This window comes from Sceloporus occidentalis, unplaced genomic scaffold, assembly GCF_023333645.1.
Source record: "Sceloporus occidentalis isolate IW3139 unplaced genomic scaffold, rSceOcc1.0.p SCAF_3, whole genome shotgun sequence".
Taxonomy (NCBI): domain Eukaryota; kingdom Metazoa; phylum Chordata; class Lepidosauria; order Squamata; family Phrynosomatidae; genus Sceloporus; species Sceloporus occidentalis.
Window position 1 is genome coordinate 115,644,579 of NW_028316983.1, and position 23,452 is coordinate 115,668,030.

The 23,452-nt window shown below is 41.0% G+C and overlaps 1 protein-coding gene across 4 annotated transcripts in view; it reads right to left on the minus strand.

Moving 5' to 3' along the window:
* Positions 1 to 23,452, minus strand: part of CACNA1E (calcium voltage-gated channel subunit alpha1 E) — a 340,907-nt gene that overhangs the window by 103,844 nt on the left and 213,611 nt on the right. For all 4 annotated transcript variants that reach the window (XM_089515900.1, XM_089515901.1, XM_089515899.1 and 1 more), the window contains 6 exons: positions 22,695 to 22,762; positions 19,253 to 19,350; positions 14,753 to 14,809; positions 12,536 to 13,135; positions 7,180 to 7,469; positions 2,016 to 2,178 (listed from right to left, as the gene is read on the minus strand). In XM_089515900.1, coding sequence (XP_089372026.1) covers positions 2,016 to 2,178; positions 7,180 to 7,469; positions 12,536 to 13,135; positions 14,753 to 14,809; positions 19,253 to 19,350; positions 22,695 to 22,762 — 1,276 coding nt within the window. The remainder of the gene's footprint in view (positions 1 to 2,015; positions 2,179 to 7,179; positions 7,470 to 12,535; positions 13,136 to 14,752; positions 14,810 to 19,252; positions 19,351 to 22,694; positions 22,763 to 23,452) is intronic.

The window sequence follows — 23,452 nt, forward strand, 5'->3', positions numbered from 1 at the left end:
TGTCTAACCAAAGGCTTGAACTTGCAGACCTCCAAGCTGTCAGCTGCACCATTATCCACGACAATATCATGGGCAACAGGTCCAGTGTATGGGATTGGGGGGGGGGGGAGCAGGAGCATTCCTATGGTATGTATGATCTCTGGGGCAGGTGATTCAGGCATTACATTGTTCATCACACCATGTATGTGATAGTGACTAAGGACTTTATCACATGGCTTAAAAACCTGACTTACCCCTGTTTCATTGAAGTATTTTTCGGGATAAAGTTGGGTATTATCACACGCAAAATGTTTGCAAGGCCGCCATCTGGCTGAACCTTGGCTAACTTCTGGCTAGAAGTCACGCTCAGCCAGCCTCTTTTCAAAACTGGGAAGCTCCAGGCTTTGCAAAATCGGTCAGCTGAGGGCGGCTTTTAACTGGAATTTAGCAGAGATTCAGCTGGGCAGCAGCATTTTGCGTGTAATAATACTCGACTTTATTCCGAAAGAATCTTAAATGCGGCAGAGGTAAATCAGGTTTATAAGCCATGCAATACATTCCTAACTGTTTTAAAGCTAGGTGTGTGTGAGAGAGAAAGAGAGAGAGATTGAGAGGGAGAGCCGGGGAGGGGAGGGAGAATAGTATTGTGTTGGGGAGGGTGACAGAGAGGATGCCTCTTCAAGTCATCACTTGGTTAGGGTTTAATGGTTAACATTTACTCATTACTCCTAAAATGTGTTTTTCAGGAGTCATTCAGTTAAGTCACATTCCCTCATATTCCCATATCCACTGTGGAAATGTTAATACTGTACTAACGTATCTTCCACCATTTTTGTATTTATGAAGTTCATTTTTAAAAAGTAAATTAATTTTTTAGAAGTTCATTAAATAGTAATTAAAATAGAATTTGCTAGTTATAAGTAATGGGGTGTATCACTCTTTCAAAAGCTAGTACACCAATGAGGTTTTTCTTTTAAAAAAAAAGGAAAGAAAAAAGATAATGGATAATGGAGTAATGGATTACTTTTAAAAAGTAAAGTGTCATCTTCTCTGATCAGCAGTGACACATGAATCTTGCACAGAGACCCATAACCACTGATTTCTGATCATTTCAGCTGGACATGCCAGAGACTCAACATGGAACCTCTTGCCTATTAAAGCATGGACTCTATTTCGGTTATCACATGGGAGGGACATGCCCAAATTCTGTGGATAAACAGGGATGAAATCTGGGAATATCTCACAAAAGTAGGATTGTTTTCAGAGGACATCGCACAATGTTGCCATTATCCTAGACTTAACCCGTTAATTAAAGTGCACAATTTGGCTGCTTCTTATTTTCGGGAAAACCCCAAAAGTAAAAAGCAGTGTGTTTTGTTCACTTTATTCACAAGTGAAGTCCAGGATAATGGCAATGTCGCACGACATTGTCTCAAAACAATCCCACTATTGCGGGATATTCATGGGATTTAAACCCTGTTTATCCACCAGATTTGGGTGCTTTGCCTTCCGTGTGATAAACTCCTATGGTTCCTCCCCGCTTAATGGGGGATACAAAGAAAAAATGTATATTTTTGTATTTGGCTAGGGCACAGAATTATGACTGAAACAAATGACTGAAATTTCCTACATCAAGGTGATTTAAGGCTGGAGTTTTCCTGTCTAGGCATCAGGTGGGTTTGCTGATTCTGCTTCCCTCATGTGATTTCACCAGAATGTACTGCTAGGAAACCACTTCCAGTAGATTCTGAAAAGGAAGTGTTTTAGTGCCCACAGTAATTTTTAAAGGAATGACCAAATCCTTTTGGCCTATCATTTCACATAATCAAAAATGTATACCACACTCCATAGATGCACACTGCAAAGAGAAGGCAAATAGTGAGGGGTAATCGATATTTCAAGGAAGCTTGTCATTCATTACTTATCTTCTCAGTAAAGAACATGTGATACACTTCCAAGGAACAAGACTCCACAAAGCAGTTGGCAAACCAATGCATTACACAAACAAAGATAAATATAAAGGCAGTGTATCTCACGGGTTTGTGGTGCTGAATATAAACATGGAGCTGTGTGGCACCATTGGTTTGCCTGTCTCTGATTTCTTTTTTTTCTGTTTCTTCTTCTCTACTTCCACCTCCTCTTCTTCCTTTGTGTCTGCTTCTTTCAAAGGGCTGGCTTCTCCATCTGCCTTGTTGCTAACTGTAAAGTGAAGATGTTCTGTTACTGCACTGGGTGATGAAGATGTACAAGACAAGGAAGTTTGACAAGAGACTCTGCTGTTTTTGTTGATCTAAGATTGCTTGAGTAGCTGATTATTTATTTATTCTCTCCCCCCCCCCCCCCAATCCTTTCCCTAACTTAGGACCCATTGTCACTTATGTTAGAGATGAAAACAAATACACCTAAAATCTTTATAATAGAGAAATTAAAATACGATCAGATTTTCTATCTCATTAAAATACAACTAAATTAAATTATTATTAAAATATTTAGAAGCATATTAATAAGACTAAAAGTATCACACATACATACACATGCCATTAAAAGACTCTTCTGCAGTTAAATAAGTTAAATAAGTTGCCAAATGTCTGCTTAAATTAACAGGTTTTTTACCCTGCTGGCAGCCTAGTTTTCTTTGGAGGAGAGTTCCACAGTCTATGAACTGCTGAGAAGACCCTCTTATATATCCTCACTAAATGAGCCTGTGACAATGATTGGGACTGAAAGAAGGAATCTTAAAGCCCCAGGCAGGATCATACAGGGAAATATGGACTTTCAGATAGTCTGGTGATTTATTCATGTCATGTAATCATTATATATAGGCCATGCAGACAGGTCTCTGTTCCCAAGAAGTTCATAGCCTAAAATAAGAAGTGGGAAAACAAGAGAAGGAGGGTATGATGATTTCAATCTGTCTCTCTACACTCCTTTCTAGAAATGTCTCTGAACAAAGAATAGCCCAGACATCGCTAGGCCAAAACATTCATCTCTTTATGTTTCAAAATCTTTCCCTTCACCTTCCCCTCTGATTTAGTCTCATGTTAACTAGGTATTTGTAGAAACCACCTGAAGGGTGAATCAATCCTCCCAGGCTATTGAACAATGTGGACTCCTAGCAACTGACATAGGATTTATAGATGGCTGCCTCTGGCTACCAGGTGCTTGATGATTCAGCATCATCTATTTAACAGACAGTTCCTACGAAGCTTCTTCTTGTCTCTCTACTGTACCTCAATGGGCAGGGGGGTCTCTTCATTTTCTGTGAAGTCCTGATGAGGAGGGAGCCCCTCAACTGCTTCAGTCATCAGTTTCTCAGACCCAGGGAAGGAGTGTCTGTAGCCAGAAACTCCTCACAATCCAACTCCCCTGCATCAGATTCCTCGGGCTCCAGAGACTGAGTTGTGACAGTCTATCCTTCTCGATCTACAGAAGCTATACACCTCAGATTGCCATACACTCATGAATGATTAAATGTCAAATAATATGTGGATGAGGAATATAAAAGACGTCTGTGTTGCAGGTGGTTGTACCTTGTAGTGTGAGATGCTCAGACATACTATGGTGGGAAATGGAGGGAAAGAAAGAAGCAGGGGAGGATGTGGGGTGTTATGGACACTTGATTCCAGGTGTGAATTCAGGGGATACAAGGCCTTAAAGTGCTAGCAATAGGGAACAGTACACAGCAGACATTTTCTAAATTTCTGTTTACCTAAAATAAAAGCAAATGTACTGAAGAGCTTCAGAGCCTAACACACAAATGGTGGATTCAGTGCTAATATTCTGCATACTGGTAATCCAAGTTAAGTGCCAAGAAAAAATATTTCTGCAACCTCTCTTTTGACATAATTTTTCTTCTACCTCTTCTGTAAGGGAAGAGCAAGAATCTTTGCAAAGCAATGCAGCTCTAACCCCAACAGCCTGAAATCCCATTTAGCTCTGGGGTTCAACAGACATTGACTACCTGCTGTAGATCAGTCCATGGGTTTAGTATTGCCACTTGTTAAGTTGGTGTCTATACCAACACAATGGAAACTGAGTGGACTCTTGCCATTTGCCTTGTTTTCCTGGATTTCTGATTAAGTGCAGGGATGTGGAGCAAGCTTCCCATCACATGGCCTGCAATATGGATGCCTGGCTTGTCAAATGCACAGCATGGTAAAGTAATAGTCTTTAAATCATCACCTGTATTCATTCACCTAAGCATAAGACCTAGAAACCTGGCACTTTTAAAAGACAGAAGTAGAGATCCTCAAAAACATAAATGTGCTCCCATTAGCACCCTGCACTTTTGTAGTGTGTCTGTGGAATCACAGTACAAAGACAGTCCTGTCTCAAATTTCTTTCCACAGCCACTCTAGTGCAAACTCAGCACCTGTGAATTGGCAGGTTGGGGTGTCATTTCTACAGGAAATGTGTAAGCAGCGATTGCTGTTTTACATTCTCACCTCCTAGTTGTGCAGTTTGTTAGAAGGAGATTAGATGAAGATGAAAAGGGGAAAAGGAGAGAGCATGAGCAACTGTCAAGCAAAGAAAGATAAAAGTGGCTTTTAATAAGGCCCTTTTCCATGATGTTGTTTAATTAATATCAGCATGCAAAATCTTCCACCTTGAAGGTGAAGAGGAACACTCTTCTGGATCTGCATAAAAATCACTGACAGGAGAATGCAGTTGAGCTGAATGCATAGGAACAAACTGATTGGCCTGAGTATTCTGTCTGACAGCTCCCAGATGCAAGACACTGTTGACTAACAGGTTTCCCCAGTATCCAGCTGGTGCATTCTAAACTGATCTGAAATTCATCAGAAGAAATTTTAATGTCAATTTTTCTGATTTTCTTTTGCCCCCTCCCTGAAGAAGATATGTTTTTGCAGAATATTCCCTGAATATTTCCTGCCATTTTCTCACCAAAATATCTTAGATTATTGTGGAGGATGCAAAATATCACTCCACCCACCCAAGAAGTGTAGAAAGGTTAGAAATGAAGACAAGTCTGTTGTCCTTTGATCGCAGTGAGAGCAACTCTGGTTTTTCAAGTGATCATCTGTGCTCTCACATAAATGCGTTTTCATGCCTATGCAAGACCCTATTTGGAAAGCTCCAGAAGCTGAGTAACCTTGGCTGGACCCACCTGACACACACATAAACACACACATACTCCACGCATCCTCTAGACAACCTAAAGTTATTTATTTTTCATTCTGCCTATGGCACATAAACTATGATTTGGATCACATTCCGCAGTCTATATGGTTGCCTGGGCTGACTTTGAGCATATGCACTGGATATACATGCTCAGTGTGTGTGTGTGCGCACACAATTACACACTTATTAGAGACAAGCAATGAGGCATAGAATTGCAGGAGTTATGTTCTGCCTTACTGCCCAGTATGGCCCTGATTTGGCTCTCCTATGCCTGCACAGGACTTGGGCCCTCACCCCAAAGGTCCCAGTGGTCACCAGCTACTCACTGGTGGCTAAACCATTGTAGCATATGGTAAACATTGTGCTCCAACTCATATAAACCCTGCCTTAAAGAATTTTTAATTGGTTTTTTACAGCAAGCCCGGAAAGATAGCACGTATCAGGAAAAGATGCTTGTTTTTGAAATATGCTAGAAATAATTCCCTGTGGAAGAAGAGTCTGTGTGACTTGACACATGCTGGATTTACATAATAAACATTTCAAGAGTACTGATTTGAATTCCTGTCCTCCCTTGCTTGAAGGACAGCTTGCAGAAGCCCTTTTGCTTATTTGTTCTACAGCTAAGCACTAAAACTGACAAACTGTAATTGCCATCCAGGGGCATTCTGCCCACTCAGTCAAGATCCCATCAAGTTTTCCATCATTTCTCGTTCAGTCTCGGGGTGCAACTAGGCACCACAACAGGTTTTCCAATAAGACATGGGTTAGAAGGGAAATTTTTAAAATGTAATATGGGGTAGGAGGAAGGAGCTTCACTTGAAGCTGCTTAGTTTTTAGACATATTTCTTATAGCAGGGCTACACCAGTGAAAAATGACCTTTAAAAGTAAGATTGCTGGAATGCATGGGAAAAGAGCTTAATGGTGTGTTTTAGATCACTCTACCATACAACAACCCTTTACTGCTTTTCAGGGACTTGACAGTAGACCGAACTCATTTGAGGGATTTTCCACTGTCTCATCCAGTTTGATGGTTAATTTAGACATTACAAAAGGGCTTTGGTATTTGCTTGAAAACCAATGCTTGGTCTACAATGTCCTGAGGGATTGTTTTTGTTGCCCCCCAGAAGTAAGTATTCCAAGCATCACTACTGGGAGGCTTGCCTCTCCCCATTGTTCCCTGGAATGTGCAGTACATCATGCAGCTGCCCAGCCCATCAAGGTGACAGAAAAGATGGGAGCAAAAGAGAAAACATTTGTTCTATCCTGTCCCTGTACACCACCACTGCTCTCTCATCACCACCAATGCTTGACAAGTAAATGAAAGGGAAGTGGGATACGTGTTTTGATCCAAGCTGATGGGGAGCGGGAGGGGGGGAGGGAGAGCTTTAAAAGCTCCCCAACCTGAACCAGTTTCTTGTGTCACTGGAGTTCATATATGAGGACTGGCTCCAGGGAATGTGCACTAGCACCTCTAATGGGGACTTCAGCAATACCTCTGAAAATTATACTGCCACTATTGAGGTCTCAGAATCTACTGACAAAGCTACTACACAAACAGATTGCTTCACTGAAGGGCATTTGATTAAATTCCATTTCCAAAGAGCTAGCAAGCTCCTATGGTATGACAACAGATCCATTTTGAGAGATAAGGAAAGCTGAAAGAAGCTTCTGATTTTAACACAAGCCAGAACCATTGTTCTCATTTACTGCTTGCCACAAATACATATCAGTTTGGAGAGATGTCTTGCATAGATATAATGTTAGAGACAGAATGTTCCGATTTCCTCATGCTGCTTCAGAATGCAATGTTTGCAAATGGAGCTGAGTGTATATGCTCAACCATGGATGTTCAGAGTTTCACACATTCATAGATGAATCAGCTGAACAGTTAACCAGGTATGGAAAATCCAAGCATGTGCACACTGAACCTCTGAGATCCCCAGTGCCCATCCTAGACCAAGAAACAGAAGGATGTTTGGCAGACCTGCATGGTATTTCTCATGCCCCCCCTTTAACCACCTGAGCTTTGAAAAGCATGAAAAGAGACAGATCCTCACTCTGTACCACAGCAGAGTCTTGAACATCAATCATGATGGTGGTGCTCTCTGTGGCTTTCTCTATATTGGTTGTGATGGAGGAGAGATCTGGTTCACTTCTGCTGATAGTCCTGCCTGTCTCCATTGGCAGGTCACCCAGTAGTGCTTGCTCGCTTGTGTCTAGGCTGCTACCATCTTGCTCTGCTGGACTGATATCTTTGCCTCTGTCCAAATCAAGATGGCCTTCAGAGGAACTTGTTTCTTGGGAGGCCACAGGAAACCCAGCATCATTCGCTGGGACTTCATTGGTACTGTGAGGAGAAGGGAAAAAGAGGAGGTCACAGAGAGACATCAAATGACACAGAGCTCAGCAATGTGTGTTTGCAGGCAGAAGTAAAGACTGATAATAAAAAGCTGTTAAAGAAAGTTATAGGCTGAGTTAAAAAAAAGTGCAAGGAAGTAGAGAGAAACTTTGGGCACTTCAGCATGCAGATAATACAGTCTGATCCCACATTTAATTAAAGTCAATGCAACCTGAATTTTAGGAATTACAACAGTCATTAGAAGCTTATACAGAAGAACACCCCCAAATCCCACCCTTTTGCTAATGCTTAAGCATTCTAATAGTAAATATTGAAATATGGTCTATTAGATAAGTACAACAAATCTGAGTTTGTCCTGTCTGAGAACTAGATCTGTTATATTTATTTTAAATGAATAAAGGCATCAGAAACAAACCTGCAAGGAGCCCCTGTCTGACAATGACAATAGATCTCCAAGATTCTACAAATCACAGAGGCCTTCATAAAGTAGTACTGAGGACCTATTCAAAAAGAATAGATGTGGCAGAAAGGAGGGGGAGTAGCATCTGATGTCAAAGGCAAATTGAGTTGTACAGAAACCCACGAGAGAGATCGGAGGGGACTAGTTGACAGCATTTGGGTAAAAATAGAGAAATAAATAGATGCAACAATGTGGTAGGAGTACTACAAGCAAACAAACCAGGAAGAGGTAGTGGACATCAGCATCTACTGGAAAATGAACATACAGCTGCACTGGAGGACCTACTGATGCCTAGAGAAAATGCTTCTCTAGATATCTGTAGGCCCTCCAGAGCAATTCTATAGAGTACACCTAGAAAAGTGTTCTCTCAGGTAAATTTTTTTAAAAAAAAAATTAAATAGTTGGTCTACATTAAAGGTTTTTTTGGGGGGGAGGTTCCCCATTTTTGCTGGGGGGAGCTGTGGACCAACCCCTATGAATATGAGGGGCTGACTGTATAGTCAAACACAGAACTTAGATTTCATGAAAGCTTATTTTTAACAAGTTCAGGGAAATACTGGGTGGAATCCCATGACTAGACATGCTAAAGAAAAAAGACAAGGGCGACAGTTCTTTGCAAAAAGCACAATCACAAACAGACCCATGGAAAAAGGAAAAAGGGAAATATCTTAAAAAGCTAATGGGTGGCTGTATAGCAAACTCAAGGGGGAAGTAAAAAAAAGGAATATGTATATTGAATGGAAAAAAGGATAAATCATCAAAGAAGAGTACAGATGTGTAACCCAAGCTTGCAGGAATAGTATAAGTAAAGGTAAGTAAAGAAAACACTGTAATTCCATTCTCTTGCTCAGAAGCCTTAAGGCCAGTCTACATTTAAGTATTTTATGCACATTGCTGCAGACTTTCACATAGTCACAATCAATGATTAATTGGCTTCACTTTCCTGTGAAAATTTGCATTGATTCACATCTATTCATCCTCCCACTGCCAAAAATGTGCAGCCATCTGAATCCATGCAATTGTGCACATTTCTGAGGATTTCTGCAGATAGTCTGGTAAAAACAGTAAAGCCGTTTTCTGTGGAGTTTGATTTTTCATGCCCCCCCCCCCCCAATCAATCAATCAATCATTAAACTGAGTACTACAACCTCTAGACCTATTTCAAATCCTGCTGCTGATTCTAGCCCCACTCTCTGGATTTAATCCTGCTAGACTCTAAAACTTTAGAGGCAAGGAGCTATCCAGCTGCCCCCATACAGGGACGAACCATAAACCTTGGTAAGACTGGTTTAGCAAAATCAGAATCCAGAGAAGCTTGCCAGGATGGTCCTGTGAAAGCTTTTTTTAAAAAAATATTGTCCTTTCAGACCTGATGATACTGTTTTATTCTAGAACTTATTGCTAACTGCACTCTTATTGCACTTCCCCCAGTGATGGTGTACTTATGGCCTTTTATGGTGCTTTACCCACAGCTCGTGCATTTTTGATTCCATGCTTAATTAAATCCAAAATAACTAAAATTTAATGTCTATTTAAAGATACTTTGCCCTCATGATATTATCTTGTGAATCACCCAGAGGGCCAAGATCACCAGAATCTTCTCTTTTTAATTAAACAAATGGACATCTCAAATAGACAAGAAAACAGACCTCTGCCTTTTTCCTAATCTTTAAATATAGGGGGAGTACCCCCGCAATTTCCCCCAAATAGCAAGAACATTCCAACATTCTAGGGTGAATATATATATTATATGCCCTATCCCGATCTAAACCTGTTTAGCTGTGATAGATTTCTCCACAAAATCTGTCCATAGTAATGAGCTTGCAGTGGTCATAGCAAACAGTCAGATCATCCCTGGAGGGAGGGCTGCATATTTTCCACACACATAATTTTGCTTAGAAGCCTCCTTTAGCAGCTTTGCTACCTGTTTACAAGGACAAAAACTACAGAGAATTGTACATTATGTTTTTCATCCATGCTTCTTGGGGTATTGAAGAATTGGTGCCTGTAGCATGAAGCACGTACAGAGACAGGAGTGTAGATATGAGAGAGCACAGTTTTCAAGGCCAATGGAAAAATAGCAGTAAAAGCTTGACTGGAAAACATCTGTTAAAAAAAATCAGTAGCAGATCCCTACAGAACAGAATTATGTTCTCTAAAAATTATGCAGCAACAAACAAAGAAACAAGAGTACTTGAAAGAGAAAAAGATTCTTGCAATAAAGAACACAGGTGTATATCAATACACACTGCCTATTAGTTTTCGTGCACAGTACAAGGTGTTGGTAATAACCTTTAAAGCCCTTCATAGCTTGAGTCCAGCTTACTTGCAGGAACGCCTCCTTCCATACAATCCACCCCATACACTCAGGTCCTCTGGGAAGAATTTATTGCAGCCAATGAAGACCAGGCTGCCTGCAGTTATCCAGGGACTTTTTCATCTGCCGCACCTAAATTATGGAATGCCCTGCCGGAGGAGATCCGACATATCACTAATCTTGACGGTTTCAAAAAAGCGGTCAAGACGGATCTCTTCTGGCAGGCCTTCCCTGATTGATCGACCCAGCTCCACAGATATGGATTGTCCAATGTCTGCCCCAAGATGTCCTGCCCCAGTTGTGATTATTTTAATTTGATTTTAATCTTTTTATAATGTTGTTTTCTTCCTGTAATTATATGAATTAGTTTAAGGATGGGGGAGAAGGGGATTTATGTATTGATTTATGTATGTATTTATGTCATTTATTTTATGTTGTAATTTGCCTCAATCCTTTTCGGAGAGGCGGGATAAAAATTAAACTACTACTACTACTACTACTTATTATTATTATTACAGGTTTTATCAGATTAAAAAAATACTCTGTAAGGGAAACATTATATTTGCCTGGGCCCTTACCTCCCCAATTTCTGGCTGTTCTAATATGCTGCATTGGCTTCAAGCATAGTTGGGAGCAACCTCATACCTGAACAGCAGTTTGCCTATTCTACGGCCAGTCCAATAGCAACTGCAATACTTCCTAGGTCATCTGAATATCCATCATACAGTGATGAGCCAGTGTGAATCATTGCTGTCTGTCACTATGTTGCATGTTAATTATCATTATGTTTTAGGTTATTATTATATTGACTGCTCTGCAGATGTTCGGAGCAGGGCATTTTACATTCCTGCATTGCTCTTGCCTCTGATATGCAACATGCACTTTCACATCCATGTTGAAAACCTATCAATTTTTCCAAGTCTTTTAATTTCATGTATTGTTTATACAATATCTACATTTCATTATTCTTGTACAGATCTTTGAAATCTTCAGATCAAAGCAGCTTATAAATCTTTCTAAACAAATAATAAATAATTATATTAAATGTGAAGTTGAAGGCTGTCACAACCGGCATCTATAATTTTTTTGTGGTTTTTTTCGGGCTATGTGGCAATATTTTAGAAGAGTTTATTCCTGATGTTAATGTTAATCTGTGTATCATTCTGTTGTTGAATGGCAAGGTCTCAGGGTGGGAGGTTATACATAGAGACCACCAAAGGCAGTGTCCAGACACGAATCAAGGAGCATGAGAGACACTGCAGACTGAGTCAGCCAGAAAAATCAGCAGTAGCAGAAGATGTTATAAACCATCCTGGGCATAAAATGCTATTTGAAAACACTGAAATTCTGGACTATGCCAACAACTATCAGGTCAGAATGCACAGGGAAGCCACTGAAATCCACAAACACCTGGGCAACTTCAACAGGAAAGAAGAAACCCTTAAAGTAAACAAAGTTTGGCTACCAGTCCTGAAAAACACCAAAATTAAGACCCAGCAAAATGCAAATGAAAAACCACTCAGGATCAGGGGTTTTCCCAGCAGACACTGGATCACTAATTAAGTAGGCACAAATCCTCCTTGCATATCCTCCCATCCTGAGGCCTTGCCATTCAACAACAGAACAATATACAGATTAACATGTAAATCACTCCTCCCAACCTAGAGCCATATATATACCCCACTCACTTCCATGCCAACATTCTCTAAAGATGCCAGCCACAGATGCCAGCAAAAAGTCAGGAATAAATTCCTCTAGAGCATGGCTACATAGCCTGAAAAACCCACCAAAAACTTTATAACAATTATTTTATTTGTAAGTCTGGGTTCACAGGAGGCACTACAATTGTGTACATAGAGTTGTTGTTTAAACCAATTGGCCCACTAAGCTGAAAGAAATGAACTGCCTCAGAGCTTGGAAAAAGTAACTTTCGGAGTTATAACTCCAAGACTCCTATAGCCAGCATGACCAATTTAGGAAACTGCAGTTCAAGAAACATAACTTTACCAGGCTTTATCTATCATATGGTAGGTACCTGTATTCAAAGACAGAGCCATGTTAATCTGCAGTCTGATGCATCTAAGGAAATGGAATGGAGTCCATGAAAGCTCAAGCCAGCATTTTTTTTGGTCAGTTGCAAAGATACTATAGGATTTCCTTATATCTTTCTATTACATGGTAGACAGTATATAAAGGGAGTGTGTGAACATGTACCCTGTTTCTCCTTCACAGGGAACAAAATGGGGAGACAAAAGAGGAAGATGTTGTATCACTTACATGTTCAGTTCCTCACCAGTCCTCTGCTCCTTTTCAATCAAGGCCTCCTTTTCCTCTTCGTTTTTCTTCTGTTCTACATTCTGCTCTCCCTCCACTGGCACAACCCCTTCTGGGCCGGTCTCCTGGCTGGCTGGCTTGTGCTCCTTGGCCTCTGTTCTCACCCTGCGATGTCGACTGCGCCTCTGACTCTGTCGGAGGCGAGCCCGCTCCTCAAAGGCCACACTACCTCCAGCTTCTGACTCATTCAGATCACAGTTCCCATGGAAAGATTTGTGATGCCACTCTTCCCATTCCCTCTTGGGTCGAGGAGATGAGCTCCTCTGGTCTTCCTGAATGCTTGGGCAAGGAGTGGAACCCGGGATTTGCTGTTCCTGGCCTTCTCCGTTTGCCCGCTCTGACCTGCCCCCTTGCCCCTCCTCGTTCTTTTCAAGGCCAGAGTTCTCCAGTAGCTTCCTCCTCCGAAAAATACTGGCATGGGGATTAAGCAAAGGAGGGTCCTCACTGTTGATGCCCTCCTGGCTGGACATCTGCATGTGTCGGCGGAGCTGGCTGGTCCGCTGTTCCCACACAGACATGTGATGCCGCCTTCTCCTCTCCCTCCTGGGAAAGGAAAACAAAGGGATTCAGTCCATCTGTGCCCTGTCAGAAACACAAAAACACACATACCAGTACATACAGCATGCAACTGGACCATCAAAAAACCACATACTGGGGCTTGGTTCTCTGTTTGCCTGCATTTCCCAAATAAACTCTGTACAAACAAAGAGTTTCTTGACCTTTCAAAACCTCACAATCTGCAGGATCATGAGAAAATCAGGCCCACTAGCCAAAGGAGTTTCTTGGACCTTCAAAATGTCACCATTTGCAGGATCGTGAGAGAATCAGGCCCACTTGTGTGAGATCAACAGAGGACTAGAAAACATTCCCACCTCACATGACAACAAGCCCCAAGCAACAGGAGAATGAACACAAAGGAAGGGTCACATTCAACAAGATACAAAGTTTTTACATGGCTCAGCTGCTCCTTCCACCTGCCCAACCTAGCTTAAGCATGTGGCATCTGTTTGCATGTATTTTTATTTTAAATAAATTTACAATGCAGTTAAACAAGTGATGTTCACAACCAAGCATGAAAATGGCAAGGATTGCCTCATGTGCTGCATGCAAACAAAAGGGTCGTTCAGGATTGGCCCATCTAATAGGCAAATGGGACATTTCCTTTACTTGTCTACAGAGGGTGTCATCAACTAGCAGGCTAAGGGTGGTGGGGCGAGGAAGGGACCAAGTGGGTGGTCATGCATGTGGTTCAGGCAAGAGCAGCAAAAGGGGAGGCATGCAGCGCCACCAAGTCCTGTTCAGTTCAGCAGCAGAGCTTCAGAGCAAATGCAACCGGACTGGTTTAGAGTCAGTATTCTCATCTTGAGAACTCTTTGAGAGACAGTGCTCTTCTCTTCTTCTGTCTCCAATAACTAGGGCCACAATCCCAAACAGATTTTCTTGAGCATAAGTGTCCACGGCACAAAATGGGACTTATAAGTAAAAAAAACCTACAGGATGGGACTGTCAGATAATTTCCTATTCCTAGCTCCTAGCTGAATTTCTAGGGCAGGAAGTTTCCTTACTGATGGCACACCCTTTCCAACTGTGGTCTCACAAAGCCAGAACCTGTGGGAGTTAGTGCTCATCTACTCTCCCAGTCTTTCTCACAAAAGTTTACTGATTGGTTTTTGTTTTGTTTTTTTGGCTGGGGTTGGGGGGACTCAGTTTCTAAAGTATTCTAAGATTGCACAGACAAACATTGTGAAAAGGCAGACATACCAGCACAGGCATACGTAGACTCACAAACACACATTCTATTTGATACACACCAGTAAACATTCAGAATAGAATAATTTTCACACAGAATGGAAACAAAAATGTACACACACACACACACACACACACACACATATGTAATCTTCAAAGAGTATCTTCAACTGGTTCACAGGTATATCTCACAGCAGCACACAGCTGCACACAATGCAAACACACGCACATATGTATGCATGGACGCACACACAAACACACAATGTACATGGATTACACCCTAACTCACATTTGTTCAGATTGCACACCCCAATGAGCAGAAACACATCCATACATACTCACAACATTAACAGACTCAAACCTCACAAACACACATAACCTCTCACCACAAGCAAACACATGCACACATACAGATTACTGGTGCGTGGTTCCCACATCGACATGTGGTGTCTTCTCCTTCTGTCTCTTCTGGGGAAGAAAAATGAATGGGTTCAGTCCATGACAGTATCACTGGGTCGTAGGACTCCCAGTGAAGAGAACTTCACACATGAGCAAATAAAAAAACCCACAAACACTAACTTAGAAGCAGTTCAGAACCCATTTCTTTCACAGAACAGTGAACTTGAAATATGAATAGGTACATTTATGCACAGTGAGTGTCAGTGTGGGGTAGTGGTTGAGTGCTGGACTAGGCCTCCAGGAAACCATGGTTCAAATCCCTGCTTGGCCACAGAAACCCATGGGGTATCCCTGGGCAGGTTACATATTCTCACCCTCAGGGGGAAAGAATGGCAAACTCCCTTTGCACAAAGCTTGCTGATAAAACCCTGTGATGGGATCACCAAAAGTCAAAGTCATCTTGAAGGCCCATAACAACAGTGCACAGTGCACTGGTCACTCCTACTCTACAAAATATTGAGTGTGTTGATACTTGGGATAAAATTTTCTGCATTTGCTTACATGCAAACAGAGTTGCATATACAGAGGTCCCAAATTCAGTAGGAGGGCATAAATGAGGAAAACTCCATCCTTGGACATAACTCCCAGAATCCTTCAACCTGCTGGTTGGAAGACTCAGAGAACTTTACTTCTAAAAGAAACTCTTCTCATCTCTGAAGCAAGAGGCGAGGCTCCGCATTTCAAGAAAAGAATATGAAACATTGCTGCCAGCAAAGCCTTCTGCCTCAGACCTCAGGAATCTGGGACCATACTTAGCATTGCCATTCAGGACTGACAAGGCATTGAATTGGATTAGATATTTAACCAGACTCAGCTATAAAGTGGCAGGACAAATGCACATCTTTGCCACTATTCTAGAAGCATACAAGCATTTTAACTTGACTTCAGTGATTTGCTTTGCTTCCTTGTTTGTGTTGATTGAGCCGCCACAAAATGGGAAGAAATAGAAAGTACGATTGCTGTGTGACCTATCTCAAAAAGAAGCACTAGAACGACTCACTGTCTATCAAAGCACTTATTCAGTGGATTAATCTTAACAGAGGTACTTCCTGAGCTAAGAAAAGTTATTTTTTTCATGTACAACTCCCAGAATCCTGCAGCCAGCACAGCCTGGATTCTAAACAACTGTAACTTTTCCAAATTGTGGGCTCTTCAATGAACCATCAGAAAGCAGAGGTGTCACTATCTCAGCCAGCCATGAAAAAAGTTTTGGTTTTTGGAGTACTTCAGATTTTGGAATTCTGGATAAAAAAGACTCAACCTGTATAACCTCTGGCACCCACACATTCTTTCCCTGCTATGACAAATCTTACATGGTTTAGAAAGATTGTATTACACCTTAAAACAAAGCATGAGACAGAGCTGCACGAAGCAGAAACCACAATGTTCCTTCTCTGAAGAATAGAGCATAATGATTCTATTACTAGATTTCACTGAAGAATAATGAATCTATTTCTGTTTGTTGCAACAACAGTGAAAAGAAAGCTGATTTAACCACATACAAATTCTTCTATTTATGTTGTTTATATACAGAGAAAAGGAGGCATAACAAGCTTATGGAAATTTGGCCCTTCTGTATAAAGGGGAGCAGAAAGACTTGAACCTTGAATGGAGTATAATTACATTTATCTCTCTCTGTGTGTATGTACGCATGTGGAAGAGTCATATAAAGGTTCAAGGCTGGTTCTTGGCATAGAGCAAAATCAATATATGTTAAGATTTCTTTTTAATTCCTTATAATAGGTGATATGGGTGATTCTGAGGAACTATCCTTTTCAACTCAGTTGTAATGCATGCTGAGATTCTTCCATACTAGTGCTACATACAACATACATAAAACCACCTAATCTGTGAATACTATAAATATCAGTTTTTCACATATGTCTTATACATCACTCATGTTGTCCACAGATCATATCCACTGCACAGAAACCATCAACCAGCCCACATGAAAGCACTCTCCTGCAACATAGATAGAAACCTGTGAGTAGCACAGGCAACCATCAGACATCAAAGCCTTGTGGCTTGCACATATTCATATCCAAGCCCACACTAGCCAATGCACATACATTCGTATCCTTTCATACATCAGCAGTGTATCATTACCACACCTTTCCTTCATTACTTTCATGATAAGTGATCTTTGTTCATTTGGTTTTGCCTCTTTATTCTCTCCATGGGACCTCTCCCCCCCCCCCCACACACACACCATCTTGCAATTTGATGCTTTTAAAAAATTCTTGTAATCAACAGACACTAACAGATACTTTTTAAAAATTGTAATTTACTCAGACATTATTGTAGGGAGACTTTATCTATTTTGGGCACAACACTCAACTGCAGAATTTTAGCTTCTTTTTGGAGAAATGCATTGCCTTGGCTGCTTTGTTGAACTGTTCAATTGCTCAACTGAAGATTTTCTAGTTCATTTAATAATCTCTTTATTTCCATTTAAAAAGAGAAATATTGGCAATGCGGAGTATTTGCTGGAACCCTATTACTGTCTCATATCAATAATAGAGCAGCATCTATATCATATGAATAGTTATATCACATGGACATTTCCCTTTCTACCAAGGTTATTGGAACTACTGGTACGCATAGTATTCATGTAAGGTACCCATATGATCTGGCCTACAATCAGAGAATCATAGAGCTGGAAGTGACCAAAAGAGCCATCAAGTCCAACCTCCTGCCATGCAGGAAAACACAATCAAAGCACTCCTAACAGAGGGCCATCCAGCCTCTGTTTAAAGACCTCCAAAGAAGGAAGTTTATCATACTCTGAGGGAGTGTGTTCTACTGTCAAACAGCTCTTACTGTCAGGAAGTTCCAACTAATGCTGAGGTGGAGTCTCTTTTCCTGTAGCTTGCATCCATTGTTCTGGGTGCTATAATCTAGAACAGCAAAAAACAAGCTTGCTCCATCCTCAATGTGAAACTCCTTCAAATACTTAAACAGGGCCATCATATCACCTCTTAACCATCTATTCTCCAGGCTAAACATACCCAGATCCCTAAGCCTTTCCTCATAAAGCATGGTTTCCAGATCCTTCACCATTTTGGGCCCTCCTCTGGACACACTCCAACTTGTCAACATCCTTTTTGAATTGTGGTGCCCAGAATTGGACACAATATTCCAAGTGAGGTCTGACCAAACCAGAATACAGTGGCACTATTACTTCCCTTGATCTAGACACTATATTTCTATTGGTGCAGCCTAAAATGCCAAGGGCCTTTTTAGCTGCTGCATCACACTGTTGACTCATGTTCAACTTGTGGTCTACTAGTACTCCTAGATCCCTTTCACACGTAGTCTCATTGAGTTAGGTGGCCCCTATCCTATATCTATGCATTTCATTTTTTTCCATCCAAAGTGCAGTATCTCACATTTCTCCATGTTGCAATTCATTTTGTTAGCTTTGGCCCAGCTTTCTAATCTATTAAGGTCATTTTGAATTTTGATCCTGTCCTCTGGGGTATTAGCTACTCCTCCTAATTTGGTGTCATCTGCCAATTTGATATGCATGCCCTCTATTCTTTCATCGAAGTCATTGATAAAGATTAAATATTACTGAGCCTAGGACAGAAGCCTGTGACCAGTTTGAGCATATCACACATAATTTTGTAACATTCTCTCTTGACCCCCCAACTTACTTCCCTTTTTCCTAAGCTAAAAAGCCACAAATAAATAAAGCTATAATAAAATAAGATTGTTGCTCAATGGTAGAACATATGCTTCCATGCCAAAGGTCCTAGGTTCTATCCCTGACACTTCCAGTTTCCAATCCCTGGCATCTCCACTTTCCAGCAGGGAAAGATTCCTTAGGCCTGAAACCTTGGGAACCACTGCTGCTAGTTAGTCTAGACAGTACTGAACTAGAAGGGCCAGTGGTTTGACTTGGCATATGGTAAAGATAAGCGGAGATAATTTTTAGATGTTGGCACTATCACCAAGAAAACCTTTCCAGCAACTTGCTGAAATGTGCAATCCTATAATGTCTACTGACAGGTAGTCCCACACTGCATTTAATAGCTTTTTGGGGGTGGGGGTGGGGGTGGGGATGGGGGAAGCAAATACATACATGATACCAGACTTAGAGCCTTTCTCTTTTCATATTCGTTTGAACCAACTAATAATTTTGAGTCACACAAATCAATGGTGTTTTCTTCCTGAGTATTTTCTCTAGGTTTGCATGAATCTTTGCAGCCCTAAAGTGAGGAATTTGCACTCCTAAAACCCGAGAATACACCAAAAACCTTTTCAGAAATGTAGTGTTAATCAAATACACAAATAATCTAGGAATGGATATAATCTTCTTCAGTAGTTTGATACCCTTGCTAAAATTCAGCAGCGAATCTACACTCTTTCTTTCTTATGTAACAAATGACTGTAACAAATCTGAGGACCTGGGGATGTAGGGATTCATGATGGATGAGACTGGCAACTCACTCTATAGCAGGCATGTTGGGAGCAGACATAGGACTGACTTCTTTGGCTTTCTGCAGAGCATGCTTCTGATTAAAAGCCTCTTCTTCTTCCTGTTCATCCTAAACACAAGACAAAGGGACTAGTTAAAAGAGGGGAAAACACATGCACTATGAATGACTGAACTGTATCATTATTAGGCTGTGATATGGTTTTGTGCAGAAACCTGTACTGCCAGTTTACATTCAAGAAAGTAATGAGAAGAGGATACCACAGTTTCTCACTTCTGCCTTCCCTCCCCAATTGCTGTGTGACATGCCCACTGTGTGTGAACTCACTGCAGTACTATCCCTGGTAAACAGTTCATTCAGGTTTTTATATCTCTGCAGAAACTGCCTCCACCATGTCTTCATTCATTTGTGAGACACTGGTATGTTAATAGTAGATTATGAAAGAGCTGTGCTGAGCAATGGATAGCTGTTGATTCTAATGTGCGTTGGTATCTCTGAATCTTCACATTTTAATTTCCTTCTGTCTTGTTGAATAACCTATATTAATATTCTGTTTGCCCTTCTTGTTTGTCTTTTATGACTCTGTGGCCAGTATCGTGCATCGCTCAACATGGATAAGTAAGTCAGGGTGGGGCTCTGGCCCATGCAGAGGGGAAAATGGAATGCCAACCATCAAATTGTCCAAAAAAGGACATATACAGGCATAAGAGTGACTCATGCCTCTATGTGCCACTCACACAGGGGTTCTTAACATTTTTTAAATGTAAAGGAAGGCAAATCTCCAGAGCATTTCAGCACCAGCAGCCTGCTCAAGCAAGAGGTGGTACCAAGTGGTTTTGCTTAGAACACAGGCAGAGAAGTTCCAATAGGCAGGTAGCAGTGGGAAGACCTATAGGACAGGAACAAAGAGTGATGAATCCTCTGAAAGCAGCAGTTCTCAACCCATCTGCAGGCTTAACTCTGGAAAAGGAAATTTCCACCAGTGCGAGCCCAGATAATCAAATGCCATATAGGAGATTGGGGGAATTCATCAGGGAAATCTTAATAATTGGTCTGTTGGTAAGAATGCTCTCATTATTCTCCCTCTCATATTTATGCTGCATCCCTGAATCTCACTAGTTTGATTGCTGGTAGAACAAAGAAAAGTACCTTCCTCTCAAGTAAGCTATCATTCCTCTCAAGTAAGCCCTGGTGGCACAGTGGTTAAATGCCTGTACTGCAGTCACTCACTCAAAACCACAAGGTTGTGAGTTCAAGACCAGCAAAAGGGCTCAAGCTCGACTCAGGCTTGCTTCCTTCTGAGGTCGCTAAAATGAGTACCCAGATTGCTGGGGGCAATTAGCTTACAGTTGTAAACTGCTTAGATACTGTTAGTTCAGTATGAAGCTGTTTGTTTTTGTTTTGCCATTTCATTATTATTGTTTTTGACCTTAAACTTTAACATAACCTAGCTGACTGATGTTCAGATGGACTCAGGATAAAAACATCATGAATCATCAAGACTGACAAGACAACTGTTTTTAAAATGGCTTTTATTTTTGTGAAAAGCAGCAATCTTTACAGGCGTGTAACACAGAAACCACCAGGGTGACCTCTCTGAAAATTAGCATTAGTCCCGTTCCTTAGGATTTCTATGGATGTGTGAATTTCTTTTCTTTTCCTTCCTTCCTTCCTTCCTTCCTTCCTTCCTTCCTTCCTTCCTTCCTTCCTGTTATAGCCATCCTTGGATTCTCAATAGAAGTCAGTAAGGGAGGATTAGCAATCCAGCTTTCCAAATTTTTTATTTAGTTTTGGGTCCAGAGTGCAATAGATTGGATGTAGGTCAATCTGGATTGGAACAATCTCAGATACAAATCACTGCACTCAGTTCTAAACTGCATCAAAAGGTTCATGTACAGCTCTAATGAAACACTGCCTCTGGCTCTATTGCCTCTACCATTCCCTCCTCAACTTCATTGAAAACTATTATCCCTCTCTCTCCATTAGCATTAGTACTTTGAGTAAGGGAATTCTTTGTAAATTTCACTGATGCTAAAGAATGGAGGTTGTCTATAACATAGGTCCAAAACATAGTGTAGAGATTATCCAGTCTGAGTCCGCTTTAACTGCTCTGACTCAGTGCTAGGGAGTCCTCAAAACTGTAGTTTATTGTGGCACCAGAGCTCTCTGGCAGAGAAGGCTAAATGTCTCATAAAACTACAGTTCCCAGAATTCCCTAGCATTCAGCCAGGGTACTTAATGTGGCCTCAAACCGGACTACTTCTGCAGTATGTTTTGGAGCACAAGCAGGTAAGCACTAGTGCATTTGTCTCTACCTGTGAAATTATTATGATTTTTTAAATCACACTTATACCCCTTATTTCCCTCCAAACCCTTCAGAGGATCTTGCATATCATCTCCAAAAGGAGTTTTATCCAGAAATGTTACTAAGTGGTAAGCAGTAAAACTGCCTGGAAGCCATTGGCTTGATTTGATCTTTATGTATGGACCATTCTTGGGGAAATGTAGAATCCTTTGACATTGTGTCTTGTCAGCATATCATGTAAAATGACAGCAATTAGATTATACGCAGTTTACCCCCTACTTGTGTGAGGTGGCATCATAATGTGTTCCTTTTTCCTTCTAGGTGTCATTTTTGTAATTATAGGCATAAAATATTGTAGGCCTTCATTATTAGAGAGAAGAATATTTGTCTCTCCCTGAGGTACAATGGACAATGCAACAGATTATCATGCTCAATTTCATTCCATTAACCATGTCAGAGTTATGTTTGTGCTAGAGGATCTGCTTGGCATCCAGGCAGTACAAGAGAATGATGAAGCTGTGCTGGAAACCGGAGATATGGAGTGGAATGTTTCCATGTCTACCAACATACCACTTCAAAAGCACCAGTGGTTTCAGCTGCTCAGCTAACTCATTTTAGTCTGTGCCGTATCTTGGAACGCAACCACACACCAATTCCCAGTGAAACCCTTCTTGGCATAGACCCAATTCATAATTGTTAACTAATGATCACTTCAGCAGTGTTGGGCAGCAGAGGAAAATGAATAACATTTCTGGTGCTGTGCCCTCAAAACATTGTCAGTAATGAAACCTGACCTTTGAAATGAAAAGGAATAACCAGGCAATCCGAGAGGGAAGAGTTACCCATAACTTTTCTTGGGCATGACCCACTGAAAAGAGCTGCAGGAAAGCCCACTATCTAGGTTGTGTGTGTGTGTGTGTGTGTGTGTGTGTGTTTGATATTAATAACTCAAATAAGCTTGTCTTGTTATGATTTTGCTTATTCCAGAGCTGAGTTATTGGTATTCTGTAACTTTTGTGTCTTAGATCTCACAAACAGCAAATTGAGGTAAGTCCCATCAATATGTTATTAGGATGGTTGAGAATACATGGGGATCTAGATACCCCTTAACAGCAAGTGGGTGACAAGAATGAAAATGCCTTATATTTACCTTTGTTAGCTCTTGTGCATTGGCTAAGTTGTCCACAGCAATGGCCAAGAAGACATTAAGCAGAGTATCTAAAAAAGTTGAGGATGAATGAACCACCTGATCAGACCAACTCTAAGGTGAAGCACATGCAGAGACATCCTGCTAGTGTGGACACAGTTTTTCCCATGAGTTTTTAGCTGATATTGCTCCAAAACTGATTGAAAGATGGAATAATTTAGGGGGAGGTAGAACATAAGAAAAGTCTTCAGATCAGCACTGCAACTCTCATAATTAATAAAGAATGTCAACTGTATTACCATGAACTAGGCCTCAGCACCATTCATCTCTTCCAATGCCTGAGAGCCCACAAAAATCATAGGATTCCAGGCCAGTTCTAGAATCTGTAGTTCTCTGACCTGTCATTTGAGGGGGGAAATTAGATTAAATCATGAAAATGGACCAGAAAAATGCACACCCCTTCTTTCCCCCAGCCATGATTTGCAGCCCATTATGGTTACCAGGTGCGGAAGGCTATATTTCAGAGGAACGAAATAGTAAAACTACTTCTGAATATTCCTAATATTCTTAGTACCTGAGAAAGCCATATGAAATTCATGGGGTCACCATAAATCGATAGGCAACTTGACATAATGGCCATCTAGGTTCTAGGTACTTATTATGTACTTCCTATTGGCTCTAAAAATCCAAGTAAAAGTGGTTGCATGCTCATACTATTGCTCTCCATGGTGCTGAAATCTGCAAAATGCTATATCAGAATC